The 22,662-nt window shown below is 41.5% G+C and overlaps 1 protein-coding gene across 3 annotated transcripts in view; it reads left to right on the top strand.

Annotated features, from left to right (window-relative positions):
• Positions 1-17,150, top strand: part of cpt1ab (carnitine palmitoyltransferase 1Ab (liver)) — a 36,074-nt gene extending 18,924 nt beyond the window's left edge. For 2 of the 3 annotated variants that reach the window (XM_080436834.1, XM_080436836.1), the window contains 11 exons: positions 237-324; positions 4,442-4,637; positions 5,714-5,902; positions 6,278-6,383; positions 6,974-7,090; positions 8,097-8,261; positions 9,120-9,251; positions 10,134-10,286; positions 11,723-11,836; positions 12,392-12,484; positions 13,392-17,150. In XM_080436834.1, the coding sequence (XP_080292960.1) occupies positions 237-324; positions 4,442-4,637; positions 5,714-5,902; positions 6,278-6,383; positions 6,974-7,090; positions 8,097-8,261; positions 9,120-9,251; positions 10,134-10,286; positions 11,723-11,836; positions 12,392-12,484; positions 13,392-13,478 (1,440 nt within the window). In that variant the 3' untranslated portion in view covers positions 13,479-17,150. Of the gene's footprint in view, positions 1-236; positions 325-878; positions 964-4,441; positions 4,638-5,713; positions 5,903-6,277; positions 6,384-6,973; positions 7,091-8,096; positions 8,262-9,119; positions 9,252-10,133; positions 10,287-11,722; positions 11,837-12,391; positions 12,485-13,391 lie in introns of all 3 variants that reach the window. The other variant, XM_080436835.1, reaches the window with a different exon arrangement.
• The last annotated feature ends 5,512 nt before the right edge of the window (positions 17,151-22,662 follow it).

Here is a 22,662-nt window from a genome sequence, read left to right as displayed (position 1 = left end):
CAAATGTTAAAAAAAAAACATACATTTAAGTATACATACAGTACATTTTTGTATACATACAAACATACAGTACGCACAGTGAAATCATCATGGTTCTGATGCATACATGCATGCATACATACATACATACATACATACATACATACATACATACATACATACATACACCCACTGTGCACTGGGTAAACATTGTCTCTTGTTTTACTGTTTTGTTTCTTGGCTGGACGCTGCGTTAGATATACTTGCTGGCCAACAGGGTTCCTCTGTGCTCGGCTCAGTGGGAGCGGATGTTTAACTCCACCCGTGTCCCTGGTTTGGAAACAGGTAAGAGGAGGGTCCACGCCCAGCGGTGACCCCATGACACCCGCCCTGTGTCCCCCAGACATCCAGCCAAATGGAAACCCTGACCCCTAGGACTCGGTGTCAACCAGCACGGCCGTGAATAGAACCCACCTGTTTTGGGGGACTAACCCCTCCTCCCTCCCAGCCAAAAATGTGACGAGCAATTCTGCTTTTGTTTGCAGATGCAAAATTAGGCACTTAATTTCACCAAAAAAAATTAAGGTTAATTTGAATGCTCTGCCTGCTCTCAGGGCTCTGCTGTTGGCATCGAGGTGGGTTTCTGGACCCCATCCTCCTCCACTCACATCGCCCATCCTGGCAGTTTTCCCGAGGCCTTCCCTCCCCACCCTTTAGGGCTGCTTGTCAACCCAATCTTCATCCTTCTCCTCCTCCTCTTCTTTCACCCGCGCCGCTGTCCCTCTTTTTCTAGGTGTGTGTGTCCTGTCCTCCGCTGCTCTCCTGGTGGGTGGGTTGGTTTTTAGTTTTTAGTTGTCATCTTCTCTTGTGTTTGACTCCTCTCCCCTTTTGCCTTTCAGCTCATGCTCCTAAACACAATCCCCATGTGCTCATCCCAATACGAGCGTATGTTCAACACCAGTCGCACCCCAGGTGTAGACACAGGTAGCAACACCACCGCCTCATTCCTACCCTCCACCACTTCCTGTCGCCCAACCCCACCACCTTTTTGCACGTTTCGATTCTAAAATTGAGATTGATCTGATCTCTCTGAATGAAAATTATAATAATAGTATTAATAATGATGCATGCATGCTGGTCCATATGGACGTGGCAAGTACTGATCTTTGTATGTGAATGAAACATTGCCGTTTAGTGCAGGAACACAAATGTCAGATTTTGCACTTAATTGCGCGCTGTGTCACATGCCGAAAATAGCAAAAGCTCAAGGTCGGTGATGAGTATATAACTCACTATACTAGTACAGACCATCCAGCTACCTCAAAATGTTACTAAATCGTCTTGGGTTCATGGTAGCGCTGAGCAGTGTTTTCGAGTTCGGTATTGGATCGATATTATTTTTTTATTAGAAAAATTAACATTACAAGACCCAATTTAGAAAAGGAAGCAGAAACGCAAAAAAAGTAGCATGGGTATATATACACATGAGTTATACAAAGAGAAAAGAAGTACACATAGAGAGGAAAGCAACTACATTGTAAAAAAAAATGCATTTCATTTAAGTGTTTTAATCCAATAACCACATGATTTGCCCAGGTTTCATTACCTCTAGACTCATCTACCAAAAGATCAATTTTGATTCTAAACTTTAGCTTTGACATAAAAATAGACCCCCATATACTGTATTGGAAAGTAATTTTTAATTTGGATTTTTCTTTCCCCCTCTATGTTGAATATGACCAGTGAAATTGTATTTTTACAACATTAGTATTTGTATAACAATAGTATTACATCTTCAGGAGAAATGTTCTCATGGATTATGTTTTTTGGAACTGTGTGTGTTGAATATTTTGAAACCACAAAGTCTTTAATATAATTCCTACAGGTTAGACACTGGAAGGTGTATTGCTGCCCTCTGCAGTCAATAGTATGCACTGCATGTCATTTAATCCATAGGTTTTTTGACAGTCACACTGAGCTCTGAGAAAAGAGGGAAGAGCATATTATCCAGTTTTCAATGTTTCTTAGTTTTTTTTAACCTAGAAAATAAACCATAATTCCTGTTAATTGCTCAGCACTACTTTATGGATCAAATGATACAGAAGCATGATAGGCATAACATCTGCAATCTAAGGAATCTGAAAGGTGTTAAACATTTACCATCAATCTTAACTTTCTCAGTCATATCTGGCTTTTTATTATAGTTGAGACATATTTTATTATTTAGATTGACCCATATTCAAATGTATTGATGTATATTGCGTCAAGGAACAAGGAGTCCAAGTCCAAAGTTGAGCAAACACTTCATATGTTAGTCCTCTGCAAGGAGCTAACCTAACATTGAGCATGATCTGCCAGTCTGTTAAGGACTCATGTTGCATGATCTAACTACACACTGGTTCTCAACATCGTTCCGTTTGTACACTCTCAGAGTTACAGACGGCTTAACGCACAGGCTTTAGGGGCTGCAGCCCTGGGCACCAAGCTCTGGAGGGCACCAAATGGGGGGAAAAAATGAAAAAAAACACTAAAAAGACTGGACTATTACAAGTTGCTGAAGTCGCATTAAAACGGTGCCGAAATGGCCTGAGCCGTGGCGTGGCGGTCTAGGCACCCTAGGCTGCAATGCCAGCCTGACAGCGGGTCGCGGGTTCGAATCCCGATGACCTTTGCTGCGTGTCATTCCCCATCTCTATCCCCATTTCCTGTCAAAAAATAAAAACGGTACCGAAACGCGTGGGCAGCAGTATAGACCTCACACCGCTGGTTAAGTGGAAAACTTTCCGCAACTTTTTTCCCCAGTTACTTTTGTATGATTTAAAAAAAATGTCTACACTCAGCCCCCCTGACTTGCATTCCAGGTGAAACTACATTGGCGACTGGGCCTTTACAGTAAGATGTTCATTATTACAGGGCTAAAGGCTAAACATTAACCTGGGTGAGGTGTGATCACGTTACATTAACCTGGGTGCGAGGCTGCGAGCTCGTTACATTAACCTGGGTGCGAGCTCGTTGTGCTCTTGGGGCCAAACTGTTCCTATTAACATAGACACTCTTTTCCTGTCATACCTGTAACAGGGCAAATGGTTGTTTGAATGCTTGGGGCATCGCAAAAATGATTATGTTTTGGAGGGTTTCAAAGCAAACAAATAAAGAACAAAAAACGTGTAATTATTCTGTTTCTATGGTTATGAATGATGCTCCTCAAACAATTATTTGTACCACCAACCCATTGTATTCCAAAACCCATTTCCCAAATCGCTCTCCCTCCCATCCATCCATCACCCTCTACCCTACCCATTTTAAGATGCTTTACATTCATTGTGGATTGGTTAGTCTAATCGTCACTTACTGTTATTTAGTTACTTTTTATGTTTTTAGTTTTTTTTGTTTTCAAATGAATATCAGTAATTAAAAAAAATGACATAACTTCATGAAAAATGGTAATATCACAATGAGTCATTTCTGTTCTATCTCCAAATTTTATGATCAAAGTTTTTGGTACCAAAATCTTGTTCACGGACTGTGGTATGAAATCCTGTGACATCTGCATATCGTCGTTGTCGGACATAAACCTCATATCTCCATATTTCTACGTCCTAGATTTTTTGTAAATTAATGCCCTATACTTTTTTGTGATACTATACTAGAGTATCACAAAAAAGTAGTCTGTGGGTTTTTATAAATATTGAACTAATGAAAAGTTTTCTTTTGTCCATTTAAAGGTAGGGTAAGTGATATTTTTGGGTTAAAACAGAAAGTATTTTGTTAAAAGGTTAAAGCACTATATTATGATAGTAATCATTGCTATAGACTAGAGTGTTTGTTCAGTAACAGGAGTCTCCCCGTCTTTCCAGCTCTTTAATAAAAAGAAAATACATTTTCCGGTAGGTGTCAAAATCTCAGCCAATCAGGAGAAAGTACCCATTTTTAAGCTTCATTTTTATAGTGTTCCAGTTCCAATTTTGCCTGCTCATTTCTTACTGTCATCACTTCCCATTTCACTTGTTTAATCTATATCCTGATTGAGTTCGCTATCCTGATTGGATAAAATTGGAAATGAAACTGAAACTGAAACGAAAATGCTTTTTCTGTTTTATAAAGAGCTGGAGAGACAAGGAGACTCCTTGTACTGAACAAACACTCTATAGCAATGAGTACTATCACAATATAGAGCTATTTAACACTTATTTTAACCAAAGAAAATCACTTACCCTACCTTAACAGTTTTGGACATGGTTTCCACACGACAGCGACAATATCCTCTGAGGTCCTGCCCCCATAGTACCTTCAGAATTATTAATTATTCTTCTTATTATTTATTAAGCTTCATTCACAGATTGTATTTAGTTATAGGAGAGTAGGGGGGGAAGAAAAAAAATAAAGTGTATTCACAGTCGTACATCTTTACCCCTCCACCCGCCATGTCTTCCTCCACCTACTGTTGTCTTTCTGTCACCAGATGAGATTCAGCACGTGAACGAGAGTAAGCACATCGCCGTGTACCACAAGGGACGCTACTTCAAGGTGTGGATGTTCTACGACGGCCGCCTGCTCCTGCCAAGGGAGATCGAACAGCAGATGGCCAGGATACTGGCGGACGAGTCGGAGCCCCAGGAAGGCGAGGAGAAGCTGGCTGCGCTCACTGCTGGAGAAAGGTGTGTGGGGGGGGGCCCTACAGTGGTGGACAGTAATGAAGTACATTTAAAAAAAAAATTAAGTACATTTACTTTTAAGTGCTGTAAGCTTGTACTTAAGCTTGTTTTCTTTTAATGTTGTTAAACTTGCCATCAGTGGTGGACAGTAACAAAGTTCTAACAACTTTCTAGTAGGGGTGGCCTAGACCGGATCACACTGGTCAGTTCGGAATGAAAACCAGGCTTTCCTCCTCCTGGAAAGACTGGTGGTTAACAGGGGGGATTTGTTAAGACCCCCCCCCCCCCCCCCCCCCGTTCAGAGTCCACACACAGATGCTTCATTCAAATATTCTGCATTGTGCTGTTGGGTCTGTACTTTTGGTAACCTCGCTGAATCAACAGTGATATTGATTAATATTGATTAATGATAGATTTATCTTCCCCAAGGGGAAACGCAAAAGACTGTAAGTCTTTTGTGTTGTGTTTCCCCTTGGGAGCCATTAACTATGAAGATGGATAATGAGGCAAATGATGGTCACTCGGCTCATTCAATAGACTTTGCGGGGAATTAACAACTGTTCATTACAGGACATCTGACACGCTTACTGTGTGTTCTCTTTTTATGTCCTTCATTATGCATGCACTGTTAAGAGTGTGTATAGTGTATATTGTTCATTAATTGATGGTGTTTCTTTTAGTGTGATGTATTTTACCATGCTGTATCTACAGTACTTTTCTTGTCCTGTAACTAGCTTAACTGCTGTGCTTTCTTTGGTGACTGAATCTCCCCCAACAGGATAAATACAAGACTTTGGGCCCTCTTTTCGCCGGTGCCTTACCCATTATCCCTAAACTTCTTTGCCATTTTTTACTATTTTTTAAATCATTTTCAAATAGTTCAACTAGCCGATCTACATCGACACATTGTGAGCTTGTAGATTGGCTATTTGAACTATTTTAAAATGTTTTTAAAAATAGTTTTTTTTAAAAATGGCAAAGACGTTTAAGGACAATGGGTAAAGCACCGGCGAAAATATGGCCCGTCATCTCATTGCTTGTTGGTTTACTTGTCGGTGTTCTCTGTTAACGCCTTGCAGAACTCCATGGGCCAAGGCTCGTGACGACTACTTCATCCGCGGTAAGAATAAGCAGTCTCTGGACATCATCGAGAAGGCGGCCTTCTTCGTAACCCTGGACGACACCGAGCAGCGCTATGAGGCGGACAACCCCGTCAAGTCACTGGACTGCTATGCCAAGTCTCTGCTTCATGGAAAGTGCTATGACAGGTACGTCTGTGGTCACGATGAACTGGATTTAATTTGTCCTTTTTTTTCCTCAAAAGCATACAGCAGTGGTTCTCAAAGTGGGGTCCGGGGACCCCCAGGCGTCCTTGAGGGGGTCCCCAGCTAAATGTATTAATGTAGCATCAAAATCAATTCAACCCTATTTTATACTTTGGCTATTCGAAAACAGATGATCTACAAGCTCACAACACGTCATATCGCGATGCGTTGCGAGCTTGTATATAAGCTATTTTTGAAACATTTTGAACATTTATTATAACAATTAATTTTTTTAAACAACACAAATCTTCACATGAAAATGTGTGAGTACCCTTGGCATACAGTATATGGTTCAAAATGAACTCTTTCTACTTTCAGATGGTTTGATAAGTCCTTCAACCTCATCGTGTTCAAGAACGGTACCATGGGACTGAACGCAGAGCACTCGTGGGCAGATGCTCCAATCATTGGACATCTCTGGGAGGTATGTGGCAGTGCCTTTTGTCTAGTAAACTAGTGGTGGGCAGGGACATACGTCACCCGAGGGCGTTTTCAGCTGGGGGAAAAAGCCTAGTGGACACTGTGCCTAAATCAGGTTATGGCGCTTTCAGTCACTATGGTTCCACTCTATGGAATTCTATACCAGGTGCTCAGTTGATCTATGTCAGTCTGCTACGACAGTGTCCTCTTTTAAAAGCAGGCTAAAACTATTTTCACAAGCTTTTAGCTTGTGAAAGTGTGCCATTATCTTACTTCTTTTTATTGCAGTGTGAATATTTTTTTTTGTTGTAATTGTGTATGTATTTTGTGTTGACCGTTTTGACCATTTTCTGTTATTTTGAAGCGCATTGAGTTTGTCCTATTTGATTGATTCCTTGAATGCTTTATTAACATGACCGGAATTACTTTAGGTTAGTTTTGAGTTTGGGTAGGGAGTCGAGGACCTTTATGTCTTTTGGTAGGCCATTCAACATTTTGGTGGCAGACCCATTGAGAGATGTTTTGTATGAAATGTGCTATATAAACAACTCGACTATCAGGGCAATCATATAAACACACCTTCGCGTATTTCAGCATGTGCTTTCCATGGACCCCATCAAACTGGGATACACTGAGGAGGGTCACTGCCACGGGGAACCCCACTCCAACCTGCCTGGTCCCCAGAGGCTCCAGTGGGACATCCCTGCTGAGGTAGGAAACTGCTACAACACACTGGTGCAAAGTAACTAAGTACCTTTATACTCAAGTACTGTACTTAAGTACAATTTTGAGGTATTTGCATTTTTCCAATTCTTTATACTTCTAACTCCACCACATCTCAGAGGCAAATATTGTACTTTTTATTCCACTACAATTATTTGACAGCTTTAGTTATGAGTTACTTTGTAATTATTATTAAAAACATACATTAACCAATTAAGCCCTATTTTATACTTCTATCTACAATTGTTTACTTGTAGTGCTATTTCTGAAAAAGTTTGACACATTTTGAAAAATCTTAATAGCACTTTTACTTTAGTACTTTTAAGTATATTTTGATGCCAATACTTTTGTACTTTTACAGTGCATTATTCTAAATACAGGCCACAATACAAGTAAAAAATGTGAGTACTTATTACTGGAGACCGTTATTTGGACCTTGGCTGCCCTCTGCTGGTAGGTTTAGCCATGTGCATGACGGTTGTCAGTAAAAGTCCTACAGTATGTGAGTGAGTCTTACTCTTACATAATTAGTCAAGTCATTTACAGCAGTGGTTCTCAAAATGGGGTCCTTGAGGGGATTCCAGTGGGTCCCCAGCAAAAGTTGTTAATATAAATAAATCAGTTTAAATACACACATAGCCGATCTACAATCTAAAGCTCACAACATGTCACGATGCAAGGCTTTGTGAGTTTGTAGATCTATTTTCACTATTATTGATATTTGTTGAAAAGTTCAGGAAAATCTTTACATTTTTGGGGAAAATGTCAATACAAGCAATGCATTAATATCAAAAACCAAAATGCTGTTCCTTCTACACTGAATCTCTTCGGCAGAAAATAGCAGATCTACAAGCTCACAACGTGTCATGCAAGCTCACGTTGTGAGCTTGTTGATCTGCTATTTCTGGCGAACATTCCCCCCCTCAGAATGGGGGCGTTGGGGTTCACGTGGTTAACGCTCTCCCATGCCACCCTACACCTCTCCCCTCCACAGTGCCAGGAGGTGATTCAGAGCTCTCTGACCTTGGCCAGGAATCTGGCAGACGACGTGGACTCTCACATCTTCCCCTTTAACGACTTTGGCAAGGGCCTGATCAAGAAGTGCCGCACCAGCCCCGACGCCTTCATCCAGCTTGCCTTGCAGCTCGCCCACTTCAGGGTATGTATGGAACTACAGTCATTTCACTCAACAACACACAAATACACTGCTTCACACTGCTTCTACATCTTGTTATTAGCTCGTTATCAAACAGATGCCAGGTTCATTTGTAGACCTGGCATCCTATAGTTTGTATACTGTAGTTTAAATGGACAGATTATCCTTTTTTTTAAATATTATACTGTTTAGACTGATGATAGATTATTGGTTTACCTATGATCCTAGATTATTATATCTATGCATTTGATGTATTACCTTGTGTTCCCCTTGTTTACTGTAAATCGCTCTGGATTCACGTCTGCTAAATGCCTAAATCGTACTATAATTGTTGCAAATTGATGCAGATTTGACCAAATTCACTACAACAAACTTTAACTTTATACTATGTTGGATTACCCATCTCAAGCAAGTTTAAAGTCTCTGCAAGAGGTCTATTATGGTAACTTTGGTAACTTTTGCTACCATACTGACTTGACTTGGGTGGACCGATGTGGAAATTCAGGGCCGATGTTTGAAATAGCAATAATTTGGCTGATAACCGATAGCGATATATGTTTGCTTTTGTTATATATTCCCCCTTTTGTGCCAGGGCTTTGCTTTGTCAGTGCATGTATAGTATCGTCTCTGTCTGTCGAAAACAACTTAATTTTCAGGATTAAAATTCAAAGATAGCAAAAGTAGCAGATCGACAAGCTCGAACTTGCAGATCTGCTACTTATGATGCTTTTGTGTGACGCTGTAGAATGATCACGTAGGCGTAGGGCATTAATAAAAAAAAAAAAAAAATATGGAGATAAGAGGTTTCTGCCCGATAGCAACGATATCATGGGTTTATAACTGGGGGTTGTCTTGCTACAGGACAAGGGGAAGTTCTGCCTGACGTACGAGGCCTCCATGACCCGTCTGTTCAGAGAGGGACGCACAGAGACGGTGCGCTCCTGCACCATGGAGACGTGTGCCTTCGTCCGCGCCATGCTCGGAGACGAGACGGTAAGCCTCTCCCAGGAGCATCACCACATCTCCCCTGTAGCAGCCGTTAGACCCATTCGTACTTTGCACGACGGTGTCGCTCATCGGAAATAGCCGCCCTAGAAGTTGCGTCGTGGGCTTGTAGGTCGGCTATTTTCGGCGCGCGACGCTGTCACGTGATGAAGCATAAATTAGGGTGCGGGGAAAGGTTGTTATAGTTTTGCATTTATTATTATTATTATTTTTGTTTGAGTTTTATTTTTAATTTTTTAGATAGTATAGTGGCTTAGTTTTAGTATAATTTGTTTTAGTGTTCCTTTTTTCATTGTAGTTCGGTGTATTTGACAGGTGTGACGTTCAAAAAGTTAAGATTTTTTTTGGAAAATTGCCAAACATGAAAAATGAAACGACTACAACCTTTTAGTTTGTTTGCAAAACTAACACATTTTGTAAACACACATTGTAGTTTCAGTTAGTTCTCGTTTTTTTGTAAAGCCTAGTGTTAATTGGATCTGGATGAAGCCCTTTTTAAAGCTTACTCCAGGCAATTTGGAGACTTGTTGGAGGGTTGGGTCAGCATTCTGGAGACGACAGACAGAATTTATGCGATTGGTCAGCTGACAAAAAACTATTCTCAACTTATATATTATATATTTTTTTTCTTATTTTAAAGGTGACAATATTTTGCGTTGGAGTCGCCTTTTGCGTCATTTCTCCTGTATTTTTCTTTCTCATGGTTTTTATGTAAAAAGGCGTTGCCAAGCATAGTGCAGAAGTAGAACGCAGAATGGCTTCACCTGACAGCTGGAGAGGAGGATTCAAACGAGTCACGACAACCTTCCTCTTTTCTATCACACCACCATCATCCTCTCTCACCTGTTGTGTTTTTGTGTGAATCTCCAGAAAGAAGAGTGCATGAAGCTGCTGAAGGACGCAGCAGAGAAGCACCAGAACCTGTACCGTCTGGCCATGACGGGGATGGGCATCGACCGCCACCTCTTCTGCCTCTACGTGATCTCCAAGTACCTGGGAGAGGACTCTGCCTTCCTGAAGGAGGTACAGTACACTACTACCATACTGGCTGCTGCTGTTGCTACTCATCTGGAATATATATACAAAATGGAATATACATACAATAACTTCGGAACTATCCTACATATCAAAAGGAAACCTCTGTCCGTCAGTCAGTCACAGCCACTTGCACATGGGCATTGGCCATTAGCATATGCACACCGAGAGGAAGCCTGTCTTTCACTTCCCCAAAAGTTAAGCCGTTTAATAGCGCACCAGAGATTTGGAGTTCGGCCTATGAGATCTGTCGTCATGGTTACAGCCCCGCAGCTATGGGATCTCTCTAGCGAGCCACTGGCTACACTTGGCTTACACACACACACACTCACTAATAACGTTGGCGTGTGTACATTGTTAATTCATTGATACAACGGAGCAGAGCGTCGGCAAGCGCTGCCGCTTCGACATTCCTGCGTGTTATGTGCGATCTCACCGCAGGTCAGAAAGTACATTATTTCAAGTATCTTCAAGTTGAGAAATGATACGAGCCGGCTGCGGAGAAAGACTTCTCTCTCTCTCTCACAGTGCATAACCCAAAGTCTGCAAATACTTTGAGTGCTCACATCCCCGGGTATGGACTAGTTCCTCATAGAATGATGAGACTGGTTGCACTTGAAAGCTTGTCACAAGTCATTTCTATTTCCTACATTAGGTTTCCTAGATGATGTAAGATAATGATGTAAAGTGACACTGAAATTTACTGTGAACACCTGTAGGTTGTCCTTGTTTTGCTTGTTAACGTGTCTGCCGGTTAATTAACTTAATTAATTAATTCATATAATGTGAACATCCCTTCTGTGCATATTTTGTATAGTGTCCACAGAAGGAGAAAATATTATGACCACTTTTGGGACACAAAACAGCTGCAATAACTGAAACCTTACAGAATGTGTCATTTTGTGCTGCTGTACTGTTACACTGTAGTGCAGTGTGCTCTAGCGCCTTCCAGGGGACAGCATCTAGAACTGCAGGCCAGGGTAGCCAATTCGGAATTGGAAGAATTGTGGGGATTTTAACAACACAAATCTTCTGGGGGTCCCTGGCCCGAAAATTCAAGATGGGGGTCCATGACCAAATACATATCGTCTCTGTCGGGTGGAAACCAGAATGTCCAGAACTGTTACTTTTCAGGATTCAAATGAAAAAGAAGATCGACAAGCTCAAAACACATCGCTTCACACCGCGTTTCGAGCTTGTAGATCGGCTACTTTTGATGCTGTTGTGTGACGCTGTAGTATGATCAAGTAGGGCGTTCATTTAAGAAAAAAACACAAAAAGTTAAAATATGGAGATAAGAGGTTTCTGCCCCGACAGCGCAATTTATCAATTTGGGGGTCCTTGACATGAAAATGTTTTCGAAGCGCTGTGCCTAAAGGCCTGTGTGTGTGTGTGTGTGTGTGTGTGTGTGTGTTTGTGTGTAGGTGCTGTCAGAGCCGTGGAGGCTGTCTACCAGTCAGACTCCTCTGCAGCAGGTGGAGCTGTTTGACCTGGTCAAGTACCCAAACTACGTGTCCTCTGGAGGCGGCTTCGGTCCGGTGAGTTTTACCGGAACACACCTCCTGTCCCTTCACATCATCATCATCATCATCATCACATGGATTCAAGTTCTCAGTCGCCATGACTGATTTCAGTCATTTGGATTCTATAGGAAACAATAACTGAAAATCTACAAGCTCTCAATGCGTAGATAGCCTATCTTTGGTTATTGTTTTAAGATTAGAGCATTTGAAGTGGTCAAACTAGCAATATGTTCAAAGGCATCTTCTTGGAGCATGGTCTCAGATATTTCATAAAATCAAATAAAGCCTCAATCTGTGATTTCTTCACCTGTAGAACAGCAGGAACAATATGACCAAAAACATCATAATTTTACATATTATTTTAATTGTTTATGCAACAGCGCTAGTGTGTGTGTTTGGGGGGGCTCCTTTCACATTGTTTCATTGTCATGAGATTTTATTTTTCTTTAATCCATGTCATGGAGAATCTATACTTTTGACTCAAGTACTTGGGTCCGTGGGTACTTTGTCCACCACTGTCCCCCAACTCAACCTTCCAACCCTCTTCCTGTCTTCCTCATGATCCACCAGGTGGCTGATGACGGCTACGGTGTCTCCTACATCATTGTTGGCGAGAACCTCATCAACTTCCACATCTCCAGCAAGCACTCGAGCCCAGAAACTGTAAGTGCACCTGTTTTATTTCCCCTCATGCCTGCTCTTTATGCCACGGTTTTGCAGGAGTCTAGCCGTATAACAGCAGTTCTCAAAGTGGGGGTCCTTTAGGGCGTTCCAGGGGGTCCCCAGCAAAATTAATTCATATAGCATAAAAATTTAACAACTGTATTTTTTAACAATTTAACAACGGTTTAACAACTGTAACCCTATATTCGATACATCGGCCACAAGCTCACAACCTGTGAAAAGTGGATCTCTCGTATGTGATCTCATATGTGACATGAAGTCAGAGATCCACAATGGATCCATGCCGTTCCCATATGCTGCTGTCGGGCGGAAACATTCAAACTCCATATTTCAACATTTTCAGTTTTTTCGTAAATTAATGGCCTAGGCCTGCTTTAGCAAAAATAGAAGATCTACTATTGTTGATCGCCTATTTTTGCTATTTTTTTTATTTTCTAAGTGGTTAAGTGTGTGGTTTTATATATATTGAACCAATGAAAAGTATGTAAAGAGCAAGTAAGAGCTTGTGAGTAAATAATGACTACATTGGATCCATTGGGGCATACGATGTTTGCGCCCGACAGCAACGATATGTACAGCAATGGTTCTCAGACTTTTTTGTGCCAAGGACCCCCAAATTATAATGTATTTGGCCGCGGACCCGTGCCAGGAGAGAAGATTTATGTTAAGAAAAAGCAGCTGTACAAGCTTGTAGATCTGCTATTTTTTAATAGCCAACGTATAAATGGATAAAGTGGATAAAATTATTGTGCTGCTACATTAACTAATTTCGCTGGGGACCCCCTGGAACCCTCCGGACTCCACTTTGAGAACCAATGGATTCAGTTCAGTTTCCCCTCTGGTCCATTGTTTCAGCTTTCAAATTATGTTTCTCTCTCTGTCTCAGGACTCCCATCGTTTTGGTGCCAACATCAAACAGGCCATGCTGGATATTTTGGATCTCTTCCAGCTCAACAACAAAGCCATCAAGTGATAGACCTGCCGTGAGAGAAAGAGAGAAAAAAACACAAATAGAAAAAGGAAAAAAAACATTAGAAATTGCTTTTAACAAAAAAAGGCATATTCCTCCTGAAGTTTGTACAGAGAAGCATAAATGTTGGGCTTTATTCCTAAGTTAATTAATGGTTAAAGAAACGGTGACGATTTAAGAGGAAAACAGAGGTGTTTTTTAACACATTACTGTCACTGTTTTATTTTTGTGAGGGCTTTATGTGTGTGCGTGTGTATATATTATGGGCTAGTAGGGGGGATTCGGTACGGGTAGTGCACAGATCAAAATGTTTTCTCTGCATGACTGTAAGCACCGGTGCCTTGATAACCCACTAATGTGCTAGAAGGGCAGAAAGGGAGGAGAGACTTGAGTGCCATGTTTGTGCTCTGCAAGGCTGAGATCACATCCTTTTGACCTGAGCTATTGAAGGACCACGTCACCCATTTTCAACCTTATCTTCATTATAATTGGTCCTTACTAATGCTCATTGTAAGACAGCACTGTGTCTGTCCATATTCGGTCTGTGTCTCAGACTCAGAGTGCCGTGGACAGTTCAGAAACCTGCCTACTACAGTAGTGACATCATCGGAAGGCAGACAGACAGACAGACAGACGCACTCACTTTCTTTATATTGGTAGCCACCCTGTAAATGACATTTAAATGTCAGTCTTTTTTTTTCTCTCTCTCTCTTTAATTTATTTATGCAAGAACAATGGCTTTTATTTTAGCATGCTAACTTCCCATCAATGATGTCATTGGTAGGCAGGTTTCTGAGCTGTCCACAGCCCACCAATGAGACACAGGGAGAGTAGATGCCGTAAATTGTGCCATTTTATAATGAACAATAGTAATTATATGAAGATTAGGTTGAAAATGGGTGAAGTGCTCCTTTAAGACCAATTGAAGTTTTAGCAGTCTGACATCATTCAACTTAACAATGTAAGCCCTATATACTTTGTTTTACGACAAATAACACAAATAGTCGATCTTCAAGCTCACAACGTGTCGCATTGCAACGCAACGGGTTGTGAGCTTGTAGATCTGTTATTTTCGCTATTTTGGAAAATTGTTGTTTTGAACGTTTTTGACATGTTTTTAAAACATTTCGCCTATAATGAGTTTCAAGGTTCAATGTTCAAGGTTCTTAAATGTTACGTCTTGTGTACAGGTACATAAGAGTAAAAAAAAAAAAGTGTTCGGCTTCACAGTGGTTAATGAATTGAAATTTACATCTGGGTAGGGGACACATAGTTTGTCCACACATTAGTCCGTCCTGTCATTGGATTTTGACTCCCCACAGAGCCTTTCTTGACGAGAGCTTGGAGTTCAATTATTTCAACATACTGGTAGATCTTATTGACCATATTCACACATGGGCCATTTTGTTCTCATGTCAGAGGGAGGTGGGGTTCCCCACCCCCGAACAACATGACAGGAGAACAAAATGTCGCTGCTTGTACATGTGTGAGTGATTGAGTGACAACCCTATTGATCCTTGATTCAAAATGGCCACCATGTGAATATGGTCAATGGTACACGCAAGAGCCCTGCATTGGGGACCCAATGCAAATTTCATGGGAGCGGACGTTTTTTTAAGTTGCTGCGGGTGGGAGTGTAAGTAAGTACGTTTGGAGGCTTATTGTCGGTATCAGCCAAGAACGCAGGATTCTATCCCCGTTTCAATAAGCTGGACCCCTGGTAGATGGATTGCTGAGGTGGAACGCAACACCTACCATCAGCTCCCAGTACTTACCGCACACCTTCCTGAACCCAAGCCGTGCTACTCATAGGCTTTGGACCACATGACCTTGTGGTCCAAAGGCGAGTGCTCTACCGACTAAGCTATCCGGGATGGGCAGTCAAAAAATAACATGTGCGGTTCCCGCATGTCCTACACGCTCTAATGATATGCGTCATTCGAGATCAAAACATCCGCTGTCATCTTCCTACATGCTCAGAACATTTCTGATGCATAATCGTGAAGCCTCGCAGAGTGGAAGCAGAATCTAGAATCATCTTTACTCGTGTACATATTTAATGTAAAGTGACTCTAGATCAGCACAACTCTTGACTAGAAAGCAGGCTGGACAGCGACCCAGTAGACTTGAGGACCGTTCCTCGTGGTCCAGTCTTGGTCCAGAATGGATCTCAGTTGCCTTTCTTGACTCTCACAATGTTCAGCCAGTTTGTTTTTGTTCTTTTTAGCTGCTACAGTAATGTTTTTATGACTTAGTGATAAAGGCAGATCATTTGTGTGTGTGTGTGTGTGTTATTGTTTTTGTTTTTTCCATACTCAGGTTTTATTAACTTGGCCTAGTATCGTAGAGTTAACTGGCTGAAAGCATTGGAAAGCCGTGAGCTTAAGTTGGCGTGTACCTGTGTTAATGGTACATAAACATTTTCGAGATGCAATAGAAAACGCCATGTGAGTGACACCGGTGAGCTGTTTTCACCGCTTCAGGCGGGGCTCATTTCATTCGTATGATGTGCTGAATTTGACTTGACGGTAGCATTGGCCAGTGTATTTATTTGGCGTGTCGAAGGGGTTTGGGTCACTGTGCTTGTGGCTAAGGCTGTTGTTCACTCCAAAAAACTGGTCCTTCAAGCTCAATCTAACAGACTCCAGACGCCTTGATAGCGCTTTCTTTGCCTTGCCGTCAGACCAGTGCGATCTGGACGGTCCGGGCATTATGTCAGACCCATAAAAGGGAACTCGTAAACTTTTATGGGTTCACTGTCAAGATGTCATTTTCGAGTGCATTTGTTTTTGTTTTTTTCAGCATCGCTGAATTTGCAGTTATTGTCGTTGCCTAGTCTGATGAAAGGCTTGATTGGTCGGTCAGTTGTTACGTTTCCTCCTGCAGGAAGTTGCTGTTTTTCTCCTGGATCTTTCTGTATTTTTTTAGACCAGTGGTTCTCAAACCTCCGTGAGGATATTGCAAGTGGGCTCCCAAATAATTGGCCAAAACACTTAAGATTTGAATGATAATGTCACATTGATTCAGTCGCAATCGATTGACCGATCATAAAAATAAACCGCAAAGACTTTTGAGATTTCCAAGTGGGCCCTGATCCAGAAAAGGGGTTGAGAACCACTGGTATTAGACAACATGTAACATTTCGATGTCTGTGTGAAACCAGACCAATCCCGGCGTACAGTGAGCGATGCATAGGATATAAGATTACGTTTCAGTTCTCATGCATAGGAAATGCACTTCTGTTCTCTGTATATGTTGTTCTGTCTCCATCATTATTTATTTATTTTTCCTCCATGTTGTTAACCTCTGTATTCACACAACTGTACTAGACATGGCGTATGTATGTATGTATCAGCTGAGTGCGGCTTACCATGAATTGCGCCGAATTTCAAAAAGTGTTTAAAAAAAGAAAGAAAAGTTAAAACAGGCAAAAAAAAACATTTTATGATTCCTTTTAATTTTGATATTGCAGACTTTGACAATGAACACATAGTATGACTCTCAGTAGACCTCATGTTTAAATGCTGCTGCATGGTTTTCAACATGATGATGATGACGATGATGGTGTAATGTTTGCCTTTTAATTTAAAAGATGTTTAAACAGAAAACAAGACAAGCAGCTGATAAACCAAAACCAGATTTAACACAATAAAAGTGAATGTCAGACAAGATCAATGTGCCTTATTACTGTATCTTTTTCTCTCTTTTTTTTTCTTCAATGTATGCCTTTCTTAAACCTTCAATATTTTCTTCATAACTGCGTGAAACTTTGCACACACACTCCCAAGAGGCCAAGAAAGAACCCTTGCCCCACATTTTTCAAATCGGCCTGTTATAGTGCCACCAGGTGGCCAATTTTTATTAAATATATATATTTTTATTATAGGCCTATTACTCCTACAGATTTTTTTACAGAACCTCATGCAAATCAGTATACATTATCTCTCGTGATCAAGGCCTATGGGTCAGATTTTTGGCTGCAATGATTGGCTACTATTGCCTTCCAAAGTTTACGGGAGTGACCTGTTTTGCATAAGATGCCACAAACCATGAACACTGTCAGATTGCCCTGAAACTTTGCACGCACATTCCCACTATTAATATAACTAATAGGCCTACCCTTTTTCTCTCAAATCAATTTCTTAGTTTCAGATGATCAAAACTATAGCAGGTTTAATCAACCAGAACTTAAACCAAGTACATTTGCTGTTCTGACTTTGGACTGTTATATTAAAACAATTATGGCTCTAATATAAAGAGTTCAACTAATTTCTCAAACAGTGCTGTATTATGACCACAGCTCCTCCTATTGATTAGCTGAAATAAGTTTGAGAAAATACCACATCGCTTGTTTTCCTCTCCACCAAATCTCTTTGCCAAAAATAGCTATAGACTATTTTGGGCTAATATTCCCCCCAGAATATGAATACTGGGGTTCAAGTTGTTTTGACCACTCTCCATCTAAATTCAACAAGGTTAAGTGTTTCGTTCTCACTTGCAACTTTCCATGCTTCTGTGGCACGAGAGCTGTGTCCAGTGATGTGTTAGCACAAGTTTAGGGCTTCAAGACCACCATTAGACACATTTCCACTCTCCATCTAACTCCTACAAGGTAAAGTATTTCAATCTCACATCGTCCATGCTTCTGTGGCACGAGAGCTGTGTCAATGGTTTGTAAGTGCTAGTGGTGGAAAGTAACTAAGTACATTTACTCAAGTATGCTACTGTACTTTAATTTTGAGGATTTTTTACTCTACTGGAGTATCTCCAATTTTCAGTACTTTTACTTCTACTCCACTACATCTCAGAGGCAAATATTATACTTTTACTCCACTACAATTATTTGAAAACTTTTGTTACTAGTTACTTTGTAGATTTTGATTATTACAAAACATATACATTACCCACTTCAGCCTATATATATTTTGGCCATTTGAAAATTTACTTTAAGTAAATTTTGAATTCTGGACTTTAACTTGTAACAGAAAAGTATTCTTTTTTTAGTACTTTCTACTTTTGGTACTTTAAGTAAATTTTGAATTCTGGACTTATACTTGTAACAGATAAGTAAAAAATTTGAGTACTTTTTCCACCACTGCTAAGCGTTGTTTGGGGTTCAAGACTACCATTAGACACATTTGCACTCTCCTCTAAATTCTACAAGGTTAAGTATTTAATTTGCACTTGCATCATCCATGCCAGCGTGGCACAAGCAATAAGGTCAGGGGTTTGAGTGGTTAATTGTGGTACCCACTACCATGAAGCAGTTATGTTGTGCACGCTACCATTTATCTTGGTGCAGCAGACCCAATCTGTGAAGCCGATGGGTTGGGTGGGCCAATCAGGGAAGCCAATGCCTGTGCATTAAAGCAGTGGTTCCGCCAAAAGGTATTTTGCCGCATAGGCCCCTAATTTGAAAAGGTTTTGTGACAGCGGGGACCCCCATAAGAGAATCAGAACACAACTAGCTTGTAACTATATTTCACTTTAAAAATTGATTTACAAATTTCTATATTTTTGAAATTCTTCAAAAATAGAAGATCTGTGAGCTTGCAGGTCAGCTATTTTTGAATAGCTAAAGTATAAAATAGGATTAAAGTGGTTAAACTAAAAATGTTGATTCTATTCACCTAGGCTGTGTGTTTTCCACTTCCTGTCGATTTCATTGGATATCATTGGTCATCTGACCAGTTTCATTGGATTTCATTGGATCAAATCGACAGGAAGTGGAAAACACACAGCCTAGGAAACAGGTGAATATGAACAAATGTTGCAGCATGGGGACCCTCTGGAACCCCTTCAAGGACCCCAGGCGTAGGCTCCAGTAGATACAGTTCACATACAGTAGATCATCATCGTTCAATCCTGACTCACTGAAAACCTCTTGAAATGAGTCTCGTGTGAAAATGCGATCCTTCCTGCCTCAGGCTTAGTGTTTACTCCTCGAGGGGGAAATCTGGCTCCTGGTCCGGTCCGCCATGCCGCCAGGTGGCTGGGCTCAAGTGGACCACACCGCCGCGCCGCTGAGCCCGGCAGCGGTATAAATAAGGCCTTCCTAAGGTGTTCAGTTATGAACTCATGGCTGTCAGGTGGAAACCTTGTATGTCCAAAACCTTTCCTTTTTTATTATTGTTTTAAAAACAGCCCATGTGACGCTTTGTGAGCTTGTAGATCTGCTGTTTTCACTGCTTTTGTGTGACACTCTTGTATGATGAAGTAGGCCTAGGGCATTAATTTATGAAAAGCATAAAAAGTTGAACTATGGAGATATGAGGTTTCCGACCAACAATGACAAAGCTCTTGTTAATGCATTTCAAAGGTTCAAAATGTATAGAACAGACACTTTATTATCTTCACTTTAACTATAAAATGTTTTCAAAAATGGCAGATCTACAAGCTTGTGAGCTTGTAGCTATTTTTGCTACTTTTGTGTGGCACTAGTATGGCAATGTAGGTCATCCATTTACACAACAAAAAAACATAAAACGTTGAAATATGGAGATACAAGGTTTCTGTCCGACAGCAATGACATTAAAGAGAAGATGTCCTAAGCCACTGCGAGGTGACAAGATTTCCCAGGAGTCCAGAGTCAGGAAGTGATTACATTTGACAGCTTCCCTTTTAGTTCCTCTCCAGTACACGTGCACACACACACGCACACACACACACACACACACACACACACACGCACACACACACACACACACACACACACACACACACACACGCACACGCACACGCACACATGCACGCACACACGCACGCATGCACGCACACACACAATGGTGCATGTAACCCGGCCTAGAGCTTCCATTGGTGTGCTAACATTTCAAGGCTGCGTTCCTGAGGTCTGCTTGCCCCTCGTGAACTCGTTTGGCTGCTTGAGGGAGAGAAGGATTACAGCTCTTTCCATGTCTTTATCTTTATTTATATACTTATTTTCTCTTTTTTGAAATTGTGAAGTGTTCTGGCTTCTTTCTGAACAATGGGGAAGGATTTGGATTTGGACTGATAGAATGTGGTAGATTGCTCGAAATATAATATTGACTGACACACACACACACACGCAGACGCATGCACGTGCACACTCGCGCACGCATGCACACAGTCTAGGCCAAGTCCATCCAGCACACAGACTTTTCAACCAGCTGGCCCGTGGACAACAGGGCCTTTAAATTGTACATCTAATTGGCAAAGCTGGAAAACCCATTCAGTCAGGAGCAGACGCTGAAACATAAAACCTTGACTTGCACTTTCTAAAGTTAGACTGTGGGAGAGGTCTCCGGCCTCCGCTTGTCACCGGTTTAATTCATCTCCCACTTGGACTCCACAACACCCCCCAAAAAAACACAGTGGGGGACAAATGTTGGCCGTCAGTTTTTATACGGTTAAAAAAAAAGAGTCAAGGCCCCCTAAAAACAGTCTGTGCCAGGGACCCCCAAACAGGATTTGTGTTATTAAAATGTTTGAAAAGATATTATCGAAAAAAGGAGCAGCGTACCTATTATCGACTCCTGTGGGACACCGGTCAACTAAGTATATAGGGTTTTAAGTGGTTAAATGATAAAATATGTGTATTGTGATGTCTTATGACGGTTAAAGACCACATCAGAATGTTTGTAAACAAACGTGTAGGTTGGTATTTCCGGGGAGAATGTCTATGGACATTTACACAATATAAAATAATGTGTCCAGAACATTAGCTATGTTTGTCAACCTGTGGACATTTCGAGCAAAATGATACATTTCTCAATGTCAATAACAATATCATAAGTGTCCTGTTCTTCCAGAAATAAGGTTATTGAATAATACCGCTGCCAAGTGCCGGCGTTATAAATTTTTGGTTGTCATGATTATTTGGTCTATTAAACCACTTAAACCCCAGCATCCATAGGAGCGGGGCTTTGATACGAGGCGGCGCGAGGAGGAGGAGGAGGAGGAGGAGGAGGAGGCGCGAGGCAGGGCTTTGATGCGAGGCCGACCTGGCTTTTGTTGTTCCCCCCCACATAGCAACCAGGAAGCTACGCTAGGGGAACTGAACACGCGTTCACACGCACATGTGATAATAGTTATTGTCCATGACGGAGGCGCGCCAACTCAGCAGAGCTTTCACCTCCAGGCGCGAGTGCCCGCGCCGACCGGCCGAAGGTCTGCTAGTCGAATCAGCGCCGTCCGAGTTGTGAACCGATAGGGGGAGAATAGATCTTTTCATGGGTTACAGTCTATGGTTACTATCCAGTGTCCACGACGACACACATGTGTGCGTGTGCATGTGTGCACACGGCATGCGCACACACGCATGTGCATGCGTGCAGAGATATCTATGCATGCGTGTAGATTCAGTGTGGATTCAGTGCCCTCTAGCGCACCTAGCGTTGGTTATACAGAATTGCCTGGGGGCGGTGAAAACAAGCGCTCCTTTTTCAATTTCCCTGGAATGCCAATTTCCCTGTAACATATACATTCAAGACAAGACAATGAATACATATACACCACAACTAAAACACCCAGCAACCGACAATAAAGACAAGAAATACTTAGTAGGCTACTTGTGTGAAAGTGAGAGTGTTGGTGTGTGTGTGTGTGTGCGTGCGGTGCGTGCGTGCGTGCGTGCGTGGGTGCGTGCGTGCGTGCGTGCGTGCGTACGTGTTGGTACATGTATGTACCGGTATGTCCATGGGGGGCATTAGCACGACCAAAGTCCCTGAGGGACTTTGGTCAACCAAGTAAAGGGTTTAGTTATAAGGATCCATCCTTGAAATACTGGCGGCGTTACAGTACTGTATCTACCTGGAAATACATTTGTGGTTGTGGTGATGCCATGATGATTGGGTCTATTCATGGATCCATCCTTGAAATGACCCTTTCTGCTGAGTTTCACAGCCTGCCTATAAAGCAGGATGAACAACATCATCACCTCACAAACCCGAATGTCTGGTCAAGTGTTTCTGGCTGAGAACCAGTGGTGGAAAGTAACTAAGTACATTTACTCAAGTACTATAATTGAGTGCAATTTTGAGGTACTTTTACTTTATTTGAGTATTTCTTTTTGATACTTGAAACTTCTACTCCATTACATCTCTGAGGAAAATATTGTACTTTTTACTCCACTACAATTATTTATTAGTTACTTAGCAGATTTAGATTATTATTACAAAAAGTACATTAACCACCTGTTTCGTTACCT

Source organism: Gymnoscopelus braueri (genome assembly GCF_963280865.1).
Source record: "Gymnoscopelus braueri genome assembly, chromosome: 9".
NCBI lineage: Eukaryota > Metazoa > Chordata > Actinopteri > Myctophiformes > Myctophidae > Gymnoscopelus > Gymnoscopelus braueri.
This window is presented reverse-complemented; position numbering and strand designations above follow the sequence as displayed.